Source organism: Ambystoma mexicanum, chromosome 11, assembly GCF_040938575.1.
Source record: "Ambystoma mexicanum isolate Mex_15411 chromosome 11, UKY_AmexF1_1, whole genome shotgun sequence".
Taxonomy (NCBI): domain Eukaryota; kingdom Metazoa; phylum Chordata; class Amphibia; order Caudata; family Ambystomatidae; genus Ambystoma; species Ambystoma mexicanum.
In genome coordinates this window covers 1275944105-1275957317 of record NC_090934.1, presented here as the reverse complement: position 1 = coordinate 1275957317, position 13213 = coordinate 1275944105, and the positions used below count along the sequence as shown (strand labels likewise).

Sequence of the window (13213 nt, the reverse complement as noted above, 5' to 3'; positions counted from 1 at the left end):
CGTTCCCACCACTTGGGGGCATGATTTGGGGTTTATTCCCTACTGGACCTTTCCTCCGAACCTTATGCTACAGTGCTGTGATGAATTGGGAGCGCTAAATCCCTATTTTCCAAGCTACTTCTCTTCCGGATCCATTCCAGGTTTTTGGCAGCCAGCATGCTTCTTTAACCAAATGACTATGCTTCCCAGAATGCCTGGCCCACTGCTCCACCTCCACCCTTGCAGGACAAGGTTGGGTGGAGGATAGGTAACAGCTGTGGCTGCAGGTGCAGCAATCAGCACACCTGAGGCGTGTGCTCGTTAAGCAGCTTTAAAAGCCTCAGTCTTACTTCAGTCCAGCGCTGATCATCCTTTGCAGTGTTCCTGTTGTGACTAGTCCCTTGTTCCTTGTTCCTTGCCTTTGTACCTGGTTCGTGTTTACTTGTTCCTCCGCCCTGAATCTCGGATTCATGCGCTAATTGATTTCTGCTCCCTTGATTCCCTTTTTGTCTTCCTCTGTTTGCAGGCAGCATTTCTCAGTGCTTTCCCCTTTTAGATGCAGCCCAGTTTGTCTGTGTTCTATATTTCTTTGACTCTGTCCTTTGCTGCTGTAAACCCGTATGCCTTAGCCTTCCTCTTAGATTAGCTTCCTGTCTTTTCCTTGGAGGGGTAGGGAGAAGTTTGCATTGGTTATTTCGTTTTTCCCTGCTCCTGATCCTTACTTTCTATTGGGATCCATTCCATGTTTTCCATTGCACTTCTGCATTTATTTCCCATTTGATTATTAGGTGTGGTGTGCAGTTGTAGCTAGCTCCTGTGTGAATGCTTATGTTTTCCTCACTAATTTGTAAATCACTATTCCAATTTAGGTATTTAGTTTTCCTCCCATTGCTGTTCTAGCCTTTCTGGGTCCCAGTTTCATCAACAGGATTCGTGGGCTAGCTGACATTCAAGAGGTTTATCTCGTCCTCGTGAGTACAGTTCTTTAGTTCCCTTATTTAATACCATCAAGAGTGTTAGTTCACAGATCCTGTCATTGCTTGCCCTCCACGTGGGTTTAGCGCTGCCAGTACCTGTAACAGCAATTGGGGGTAAGGCGCTTGCCGACTTTCCTCGCGTTCAGGTGCTTACCCCACATCCCTTTTCATATATTGGTTTTGTTGTCACACTCTATTTGCACTCCTGGGTTCTAGCATACATGAGTCGTTGTTCCTGTGTGCACGTAGTTTAATTAAAAGCTATTCACTGTGTGATTTAGTGCACATTTCCCTTGCCATATGTACTCGCCGGACTAATCCTGACAGAATGACCAGCCCAAAATTCCCATTGAATATGGCAAGTTTAAGAAAGAAAGGCAGCAAGGCCTCTAACAAGTTTGTACAGAAAGCTTCCCCTACATTTACCTGTGACAATCAAATCACTAGTCCTGACTTAAATGAACTCCTTGTCACGAATGGGCATTTACGTGCAAAGTATTTTTCCCATAGGATGGCACATCCTACATTGCCTGATCCTAGTTCTATCTTTTGTTTTGATCCCGATTCTATGTCAGCGCAAGCCTTAGCCGCAGAAAACAACACACTGTTAGACTTATTATACAAGAGTACCTCTGTTGTTGAACCCCATGATTCCAGTTGTGCTTCACCTCAGATAGAACAGTTTCATGGTACAAACATAAAGAATGGAGGGGTTCCTTGCATAACTTCTGTTTTCTACCCTCAGTCTAAAGCATACTCCTTTGCACAGGTACATACTGTAGTCCCTAATGCCAAGAGGTCTAATGTCAATAGTTTGCTTAAGGGAAACACAGACCAAGTTGGTAAGAGAAACTATAAATCACAGAACCTGCAAGCAGTAGAGGACAATGTACAATCGGTGCACATCCAGATTGCTAGTGCAGGATCCAGCCCTGATGCCACTATGCCTCCCCCTGTGCCTACTGATAGTGATGTACAGTTAATGCAGGGCATGCTAAGAGCTAAGCTTGAGGAGTTAAGACAAGAATTCATTTCTTTACAAGAGGAGAATAAAACCTTGCACTCTTTACTGAATACACCTCAGACTTTATCTGTTGATGTTGAGGAAGTGAACACTGTTCAGCCCCTGAGTGCAGAGACTTTGGTAAACCATGATATTTGTCAATATGTTAGATCTATTGGGAGTGAAGGTCTTTCGTTTAGCACAGCGCTTAATCTGGGCACAGTTTCTAACAATTGTTCTGCTGTTTGTCAGGGATTGCAGTTAGCTGAAGATTTACAAGCCACTCCTTTATCTAAAATTTCCTGTGTAGCAGTTTGTCATAATTCTGAGCTAGCACACATACAAGCTTCTGATTTCCAAACACAATCCACAATGGTGGCATACACAGATTCAGTCACTACAGTAGGCTTAGGCCCTGCTCTTGATACAGCTGCTGAGACTGAAGTAGATGTTAAAGCTGATGTGGAAAACGATGTTACCTCTGGGTTCACTCTTCCTTCTGCCAATTCTGATCAATACGAACAGTCAGAGACAGTACAGATTTCATGTTCTGATGGACTCATTCCACAGTATACAGAACCAAAAAACCGGCAGGCGATTCCTGAACTGTTGATTGTTAATCTGCCTCTTTCAGAAGCTAAAACAGAGGAATGGACAATTGACGAAATCCTGATTAACAGAGACTTTACTATGGTGATTCCACTGGTTGATTTTGACTTCTACAAAGAAAGAGACTCTGTGTCACCCACTAAAGAAAGGGACTGCAAGGGTACAGCTCAGTCTTTGGTTACTGGTGCCAAGGAGTCTACTGCCCTAAAGGTGCCCTCCATTCCTGAGCCACCAATGTGTCTGTCAACTTCTGAGACTTCTGTCTGTCCTCCTACAACCATTGACTCTTCTATGATCCAATCCACAACCCTGCAGTCATCTTTGGCGCACGTGTCTTCAACCAATGAACCGCTGCCATGTCTGCCATTTACTCAAGAGCCAGTCCCAAAGACCTGGACATGTTTGTATCCAGCAACCGAGATTGCTTCAGCTTGCATGCCTTCAGCCTCAAGGTTTCCCCTGGCCTGCCTGTCTTCAGCTACAGTGACTCATCCTGCAGATCATCCTTCAGCTTTAGAGCCTCCGGTAGTCCATCAAAAGTGCATGTCTTCAGTCCCGGAGTATACTGAGTATTTGCCTTCAGTTCATGAGACGCCTGTATCCTGCTTAGCCTCGCTGCCAATATCAGAGGTATACCTGTCTACACCATCAGATCCTGCTGTATTTTCTTCTGCTCCAGCGATTCCTCCTGAATCCCAACCATTTAATGTCGATGAACGTCTAGCTTGCCTTTCTTTTGCTTCAGGAGGAGCACCAGAATGCCTGCCTTTTCCACAAGACGATTCTCCCAACTGCTTCACTTTAGCATCAGAGCCTCCTAAAAATGCAGCATCAGAGTTTGAGACTTTTGCCAGCTCCCGCTTCAGAGTCATCAAGCTGGACCAAGTGGTGAGTCAGAACCACTCACCTGGGTGTGCACAGGGGGTGGTGCAGACCGGCGTATTACCTACAGGACTTGTGCAACAGAATTCCGCCAAGAAGCACCAGTTGGGTGCTAGTAGCCAAAGGAAGGGAATGACTGCTGCAGTTCAAAATGTGTCTGTTATTGCTCCTTCTGCGAGTGTGCCTGAAATACCAAGTACTGCGTCTATCACTCCTATCAGTATGCCAAACGTCCCTGCTGTTGTACCCCACGTGCAACAAGGTGGTTACACGACTGTCACCAGGAGTACCAACCTTGTACAACCCATTGGACTTTCAGGTCTCCAAGGCGTAGAACATGTGCAGTCAAACCTTAGTCACTTTCAACCACAAGCCTTTTCCCAGATGGATGACAGAGGAAAATATGTACCTCTACCTCAGCCGCCACCTTCTCTAATGGCTGAACATAAACCTTTCCTGAAGCCAGCAATTTCCTCACCTCCCGAATGTCCACTCTCGGCAGAAAGGCTAACAGGGCTTCTACCATTGTCTAAGGCATGTTGCACCAGCCTGCCTCCCTCCTCAAAGTCTTATAAGGGTCCACTCCCAGTGACTGAGCTTCCTGGACCTTCCAACTCTGCTTCAGGTCCTGCAAGTCCTTCATGCCTTTCTTCGAACCATGAGTCTCTTCCTCACCAGAAGCCACCGTTTCCATCAGTACCACCTCCAAAGAAAAAGCACTCCCATCATGGAAAGAAGATGTCTCGTGCGGGTGGCGGGCACCCGAAGACGGCCGTCGGAGGGGGTATACTGTCACGACTCGCTCCCTTTCTCCCGTTCCCACCACTTGGGGGCATGATTTGGGGTTTATTCCCTACTGGACCTTTCCTCCGAACCTTATGCTACAGTGCTGTGATGAATTGGGAGCGCTAAATCCCTATTTTCCAAGCTACTTCCCTTCCGGATCCATTCAAGGTTTTTGGCAGCCAGCATGCTTCTTTAACCAAATGACTATGCTTCCCAGAATGCCTGGCCCACTGCTCCACCTCCACCCTTGCAGGACAAGGTTGGGTGGAGGATAGGTAACAGCTGTGGCTGCAGGTGCAGCAATCAGCACACCTGAGGCATGTGCTCGTTAAGCAGCTTTAAAAGCCTCAGTCTTACTTCAGTCCAGCGCTGGTCATCGTTTGCAGTGTTCCTGTTGTGACTAGTCCCTTGTTCCTTGTTCCTTGCCTTTGTACCTAGTTCCTAGTTCCTGTTTTCTTGTTCCCCCGCCCTGAATCTCGGATTCATGCGCTAATTGATTTCTGCTCTCTTGATTCTCTTTTTGTCTTCCTCTGTTTGCAGGCAGCATTTCTCAGTGCTTTCCCCTTTTAGATGCAGCCCAGTTTGTCTGTGTTCTATATTCCTTTGACTCTGTCCTTTGCTGCTGTAAACCCGTATGCCTTAGCCTTCCTCTTAGATTAGCTTCCTGTCTTTTCCTTGGAGGGGTAGGGAGAAGTTTGCATTGGTTATTTCGTTTTTCCCTGCTCCTGATCCTTACTCTCTATTGGGATCCATTCCATGTTTTCCATTGCACTTCTGCATTTATTTCCCATTTGATTATTAGGTGTGGTGTGCGGTTGTAGCTAGCTGCTGTGTGAATGCTTATGTTTTCCTCACTAATTTGTAAATCACTATTCCAACTTAGGTATTTAGTTTTCCTCCCATTGCTGTTCTAGCCTTTCTGGGTCCCAGTTTCATCAACAGGATTCGTGGGCTAGCTGACATTCAAGAGGTTTATCTCGTCCTCGTGAGTACAGTTCTTTAGTTCCCTTATTTAATACCATCAAGAGTGTTAGTTCACAGATCCTGTCATTGCTTGCCCTCCAAGTGGGTTTAGCGCTGTCAGTACCTGTAACAGCAATTGGGGGTAAGGCGCTTGCCAACTTTCCTCGCGGTCAGGTGCTTACCCCACATCCCTTTTCATATATTGGTTTTGATGTCACACTCTATTTGCACTCCTGGGTTCTAGCATACATGAGTCGTTCCTGTGTGCACGTAGTTTAATTCAAAGCTATTCACTGAGTGATTTAGTGCACATTTCTCTTGCCATATTCGCTGCCTTTGTACTCGCCTGACTAATCCTGACACTTGTTGTGTGATTGCCTGCAACCACACATGCTGGTCCTGCTCAGTCCATTCACCTCTCACAAACAACTTATGCAAAAAGTGATCTCTAGCTATCTTGATATCTACCAATGTCGTCATTCTGGAAATTGATTTCCTTCCTGACTTACAGAAGTTTGTTATTTTATTTTGCAAAACAGACCGGTTCCTGAGAGCGTTCCTTTTTGAGGAGTGATTTTGCAGCGTAACACAGCGTAGTAGCCCAACAGGATTTATGTATCCTATTAGTTAGCACACTGTATTAAGCTGCACAAGTGGTAGATATAATCCAGAAGTCCCACGACCAAGCCCCCAATCTATAAGTGACTTCAATCCAGCAATCCAACTAAGTCAATGCTTAGGATGGGATGCCCAATGGAAGCCCTTATTTAGATATTTTTATGTCAAAGTTCTTTGAATCTGGATGATGAACCCTTATATAACGCCCCTCTCTTTGAATCCCCCTGACCTCACTGAGCCAAGAAGTAGGTTTGTTTTGCAAATTAAAAGATTTATTTGAAGATTTAAACAATATATATATATATATCACACTTTTATGAACAAAATAATATCTGAATAGCACACTTATGAATATGGACGGTAATCAACAATGGGTAATATTACAAAATTGACAATCTCTTTAATCACTTAGGAGTAGGAATAGTAAGGATAAGGTAGCAATGAATACTTTTATGGTTCAAGGAAATGCAAGATGGAAAGAATGCAACACAGGAATAAATTTGATAGGATTTCAACCAAAGATAATATGATCACTTTTTCCCCTGTGACTACTCACTCCCCCCTATGCAGTATGAAGAGATGGAAATGAGGGCACACAGGTTTCAGGAATACAATCAATGATGCAGTTCAATTCCAGTTCCCCCGAGCAAGCTTAGAGAAAACAGGTATGATTTTAAAACACAGGTCAAAACGCTTTGGAATGTGATTGCAATGGATGGAAAAATATGCTAAAATGATTTTAATGCACTAAAGGATATTCAGAATAAGTGATAGTTACTTTGGATTGGTTCAGGTCAACACTAGCAATGATTCATGAATGATTATCAGATTGAAAACGAAACTCAGCAGTCGAAAGCAAGAAACAGCTATTTTGACAGGAAATGAAATTTAGCCAAATTGCAATTCGCAGCATTTTTTCCACGTGCGTAAATTGCAATTACGGAAAAACTATAAGGAATGTTGTTTTAGGTTTGTTGGAAAGCTTAGGATCTTAGCTTTAAAATGACAGTTAAACTTTGCTTCTAATATGTGCGGTTCAAAAGATAGACGTTTTTGTGAAGGTAGATTTTCAGAAATAAAGTCAAGATTTCAGAATGACAGATGGCGCTTTACATATTTGAAATCAACAAGATGAACACAGGATTCTATAATGCAGTTCTGGATAGGTTGAAATGAATGGAAGAGGATTACTTTAAACTAAGACATTGGTTCTGTACAGTTCTAGACTAGATACTCACTCCTAGTTTTGGAATGGAATGGAAATGGGCCTCGTCACCGATCTGGTCAGGTTTGGACTTCACTCGCCACCGGACGGTCTCAGGCACTGGTTCTGCTCACAGCACGGCCTCTGGTCTGGGTCTGACGGCTCTGCATACAGCAGTGCTCTCTCTGGGTCTGGATTGGGGTTCTAGCAAAGGGTTCTTAGCTAGAACAGCAAAACAGCTCAGCCAGGCTGTTGGATTTTGAGATGGCCCTTGGAAGTTTAGGGGGTTAGAATCAGGTTGCTAGATTCTACAGGCCTGCTGAGAAGAATTCAGTTTGGGTTAGGCCTCTGCTTCAGGTTCTAGACCTTGGTTCTAGAGTCTGGTCTCCGGCTCTATCTGGAGTCTCTGTCTGGATATTAGCTGGATCTGGAGTCTTCCGGCAGGGTGCTGCGCCGAGAAATCGGTTGAAGAGTGGAATGAATGTGTCCTATCTGTCCTAAGCATTCTCTTTTTATGTGTTTTCAAAGTGGGTGTAGAGGCTGATTTTCATGCCCAACCCCCTAAGGATTTGATAGGTTAGAGAATTTCCTGTCGCCTGACTGGAGAAGGGAGTAGTGTGTCATCCTGTGTCATCAGGTATCATGTTTATTGCTTAAGGAAAGAACACTCCCCTTTGCTTTTACTTAGAAAATCTATTTTTCCCAAGAACATATTTCCCAGATACACAAGTTGTTCCTAATACATATACACATCACAGATTATTTAAGGTACATTCTTATTCAAGTCCCATGTTCCTAAGTGGTTGGGTTCAGAAATGACAACTTATTCACGATTTTGGTGTGTTTTCCAATATTGGTTCTGCACTAAATTTGATACATGCATGCAGATACTCCCTGGGCATATTGCTGTAAGTTCTTATGTTCATAGCAAAAACACTACAGCTGCAATATTAATAAATCCCAGAGTTTTGTCTCAGAACACTGCACGACGTCCAGCTTAGTCTTAAATTGTGAGTGAATTTTTCATTGTCACAATCTCAAAGTTGTACATTTTTGCCAGCTTGTTATACTATTTTAGAACCATTTTCCTTAAACATATATTTTGTGCATGTTAAATCCAGATCCCAGTCTGGTCCGCCCCAGAGCTGGGTGAGTCAGATGGTCACATGGCCTGTCTCCCTGCTAGAGCAGTTGTTGACCAGGCCCACCCAAATCAGCATATTCTATTCAGCTGAAAGAATCCATTGTCTTGTTTCCAGGCAGCAGAGCCCCAGTCCAGGGTGCCACTCCCCAGTTCCTGTTCACACCAGTTTGTCAATCTCTTGGCCAAGGACAGAAGGAAGCTTCTTTTGTCCAGGGAGGAGGTGTGGAATCTGTTTGATCCCAGTGTGGGAACACTTTTTAACTCTGCAACCTATGTCTACAAATATTCTCTTCATACAATATAACCCACATTTTTAATACATACATTAAACAATTGCTTCCTTCAAGTCATTTCAGAATATAGTTTTACATTGTCTCTACCCCGTAGGCTTCTGATAGCCAGTATTTCTTTGGCATAGTTTGGGTTCATTTGTTCCATTTTACAAAGAATTGTTTTAAAATGCTGGCTTCTGTTAGTGGTGAGTACCGGTATTGCACCCATTTTGACAGCTTTGTTCCAGCAAGCAATCCTCAAAAGTATACTTTATCCAGATATAGATACACTTCTGTGGACCTTATATTTATGTAGATTCTTGCAGGAGAATGATGTTGACCACCCAACAAGGAGATTGGATCTTTTTAGGTGGTTTGTGAGCCATGATTTTTGCAATTTTTGACAATCAAGAAACGGATTCCCAAACAGTTCTGTATTTCTTTTGGCAATCAGCTTTGCTATTTCCAATTGGTTTCAGGCTGCTTTGTGGGTAGCCCAATGGTGGCTTTAGGCATTGATCTCCTGTGCTCACTAAGATAGGCAAAAGTGGATGGCAGCCTATCTTTCAGATTTTTACTGTGCATTTTTGGATGGTTTTAAGCGAGCAGCATGCTTTCCAGTGGCCATTCCGATGTTTCTGCTGCCAGCAATGCCTAGTGATGTTGCAGGGCTTGGATGATTGGGTTAAGACATCCCACATAGGACAATTTGATTGGTGGAACAAACCTCTGTCGCTCTACTTTGTTCAAAGCTGAAACTGTCACACACCATAATGCCCTTTTTTACTTAATAGCTTCAAAAAACAATACTTTAATTATTGAGCCAAGGGATTTGGTGCATTTTACCTACAGGGGGCCGCGCAATATCACTCTAGTACCTAGTTATGCATATATTGGAGTTCAACCTATCATTTAGGACCATTGAGTCGTTGAGTAAATATAATATACAAGTGAAAAAAGCCCATAAAATGTGGAGAAAATTTCTGAGATACCTATATATTATTAGTTTGATAAAGCAGAAATAGGATTTTCACTGAAACACATGCTCTAATTTCTGGACCATTTGCTAAAAAATCATTTATGTTGTAAGTGTCACTGTTTATGCTAATGTAAAATGTAGTATTTTTATACATGCAGCACAGTCTTTGCCTTCAGTCTGCTGAAACGTAATACTCATGGGACAACCGCATGAGTCTGAAATGGTATATATTATGGTATTGTATTTAAAATAAATCATTTGTCACTTGCTTCCAGCCTCTGCAAATGTGCGCTCTATTTTGTTTAGCATACTAATTCTTTCCTGGCATTCTTGTTTTGCAGTTACTGCACAGAAGAAAAGCAAACCTTTGCTAAGGCCTTCATGCTTGAGAATCATATCAGTCTAATGCATGGTATAAAAAATCCAGACGTTACTGAGATGTCCAACCCAGAGCCTGTAGAGAAGCCTGCAGATAAAGACACAGTTGAGGTAATAGGCATGTTGTTACAATATACTTCCTGTACATGTGCATTTAAAATGGTTAGCATTGCAGCCCCCAACCAAGAAAGTGATGGTGGAAGGTTTTGAATGAATCTGAACCACTGGCAATGCTCTGGGCAACCTTCCACACCACTGTTTTTTAGCCCATCTGCACCATTGCATAGGGGGTTCAGCCATATTCAAATCAGTCAGGTACTGCCTCCAATGGTAGCAGCCCAGCCCGAACTGCTAGGACAGGTCCCCTCTGCACGGAAACACAAGCAACCCCAGCCATTTCTAAGCCTTGTTGGGCCTCCTCAGTGAGGTGCAGCTTAGTTCCTTATGGTGCATCGAGCGAGGGACCCACGTCTAGGCGTACACTCTCTCACATAGGGAGACAAACTACGAGCAAAAAATGTATGGGTGGAAGGTTTTAAAAAAAATCTGAACCACTGGCAATGCTCTGGGCAACCTTCCACACCACTGTTTTTTAGCCCGTCTGCGCCATTGCATAGGGGGTTCAGCCATATTCAAATCAGTCAGGTACTGCCTTCAATGGTAGCAGCCCAGCCCGAACTGCTAGGCCAGGTCCGCTCTGCACGGAAACACCAGCATTGCAGCCCTCCACAATCTCACATTTGTCTCCTGCATTCTTTTACGTGGGGCCCTTAAATGAGCAATCGCTTCTTTGATATTGATCACCAGTTTAGTGCTCTCTGAAGGGTGTCAGAGTAAGAAACTGACATAAGGGTGGCATGTTGATTGGCAAAGGCTTTTATTAATAACAACAGGGGAGTGGGGGAGTTGGAGGAAAACCTAACTGACCCTATCTGTAAGAGGGATCTGCCTGCCTCAACAAAACTAGCTAATGAAACTGTCTGTCAGAATGGCCAAATCCTAACCTATCCCTCACAAGCTAAACTTAGCAAAAGGTGAACAGGGGAAATGTCTATTGGCTGTCGACCTTCAGCCCAGCTTTGTAGTTCAAAACAAAAGATCCAAAAAGGTGTAGAAAAGCAAACAAAGGTTCCACAAGACTCAAAGTGTTGATTCTCTTTCCTCTGAGTCTTTCCAGCTTTATCCAACTTGTCTCAGTGTCTTTATCTTCACTTGACAAACCTGACTCCCTGGCCTTGCCGCAAGGAAGAATGGCTTAGATGCCTTAGCCAAGCCTCTTGAGGGTGTCAGACCCTTTGTGGGCAGGCCCAGATTTCATGTGCTGCGGTGGGGAAGTATAGCCAGTTTCTCTCTCCCCAAGCTTTGCTGAGTGTCCCCAACCCTTTTTCTTAATTCCTGTGGGTCCCAGACCCTGTTCTTAGTACCCCTCCTCTTGGCCCACTCTCCTGCCAAGTAGGGTACTCCACGTACTTGGATTCACAATTTTCTCTCTCCATCCTTACTTCCACCCACAGCCTTGGCGTTCTCTCCTGCCAAGGACTCTGAATATGATTACTATACATAAACTTTGTATTCCAATGGATTATAGTTCAGGGTGTAATTCTCCAGCATGGGTCCCAGGCCCCATTCACTTGGTCATTCACAATGTTCTCTTTGTTCAATCACTCTTTGATCCACAGCCTCGGTTTACTCTCACTGCCAAGGTCCGTGACTACCGCTTGTATATATAAAGTTTGTGTCCCCCTTTTGTTACTGTTCGGGGGAGATCTTCTTGGCATGGGTCCCAGAACCCCTGCACTTGGTTGTTCACAGCATACTCTTTATCTAGTTTCCCTTCATTAGTCAGCCTTAGTTTACTATCCTGCAAAGGTCTGCAGGTTTCTCGTGTGCACCGGACCTTCTCTGGACTTCCGCACGTCTTCCTTGCACGTCTTCCCTGCATTTTGCCGGCAGTTTCATTGCATTTCGGTCACCGGCAGATATCTTCGTTTTCCTCTGGTCTGCCTTCTCTGTTGCGGGCCCTCCGCAAGCATGCTTTCCTCCTGGACACCGTCTTCCTCTCTGCGTTGTTGTTCTACGTGGCCGCTGCAAAGCTCTTTGTCTGTGGCGAGCCGTAAATGAAGATGCCATTGTTCTCTTCCTTCTCTGTCTTTGAATGACAGCTAACCAATGGGATTACTGCAAATACTACAGCGTGTGCCTTCGGTCTCGTCAGCGATCCTCATTACACGTGACCTCTTCCTCGTCTCTGTGGTTCTTGTCTGAGATATACCACAGACATATGTATGGGAGTGGTAGGCATTGTGGAACTGGAGGGGTTTTGAGGGAAGGGGGAAGAGTAAAAGGGATACTGCGTTCTCCCAAGATAGTCAATACTCTCCATGGGGTCCTCCCTCCCCATGAGATCCTCCTGCTGAGTACCACCCGCAGGGAGACAATCGGGTAGCGGCCTCACCTCCCTGGCCTCATGGAAAGGGGCTCCCCCATCTAAAGTAGTGACAATACCTCGGCATCATCACATCTCCCATTCCTTACAACCATGTGCTATAAGCAGGGAGTCATTTAATTCATTAAGTGGTTGTTCATGCAGTGAGACTGTAAGCAAATTGATACTCACTTTGCCTCAGTTTACTCAGTGTGCCTCAGTTACTACATTGTAAACTGAGGTGTGTCTGTCTGTCTGTCTGTCTGCTTATCTTGCCCTTCACACAAAACAGTTAAATGTAAGCCTGGTTGGTTAGTGTTGTGGTGTTACAATAGTTAGTCATCATGTTGCCCGGCTTCCTATTCAAGTGTGCAATGTGTTCCAGCCTAAAAGCAACAGACAATTTGAAGCCAAAGTAAGGGCGTATTTCTTAAGGGTTTATTTCTCTTTGATGGGTGTAACAGACAATTCAAGGATTATATATAACTTAACCCACAGCATGGTGTTCTGGAATAGGCATAACAAGGTCATCTTCCCTTAGGACTGCTTTCCTCAGTCCTCCCCTATCTCCCCCAAACAAATCCCCCTTCTTGGCAGCAGAATAGTCGCTCAGTCTTTGAGGTTTGAGTGGCCCCACCCTTCATTTTTGGCCACTGTTTCTGGTATGGGCCGGAAATGGCAGTATGTAGCATTGGTCCAGAGGTTCTTTTGGTGAAATACCTGACACCATCACCACAAGTACCTTAGGTTGTCAAACAATGGTCAAGCACCAAACTCTTCTGCTGTAACCCTTGTGAGTGATAGGGTTTCTTCCCCCTATTGGCAAAGCAGGCCAATCTTAGTTCAGTGTTCTTGCAGGTATTCAGAGCTGAAGTTTTGAAAATATCCTTCCCTTCACTCTTGTCCTCATTTTCCTTCCACATGTCTTCCTCTCCTTCTCTACTCCTTGACCGTTTTTATCCTCCCTATCCTGCTTTCCAGCCTCCATGCCACC

General features: G+C 44.3%; 1 protein-coding gene across 2 annotated transcripts in view; it reads left to right on the top strand.

The window, feature by feature from the left end:
• The window catches only part of ZNF592 (zinc finger protein 592), an 887418-nt gene that overhangs the window by 817405 nt on the left and 56800 nt on the right, over positions 1-13213 (top strand). For both annotated transcript variants that reach the window (XM_069624753.1, XM_069624752.1), the window contains one exon: positions 9758-9905. In XM_069624753.1, coding sequence (XP_069480854.1) covers positions 9758-9905 — 148 coding nt within the window. The remainder of the gene's footprint in view (positions 1-9757; positions 9906-13213) is intronic.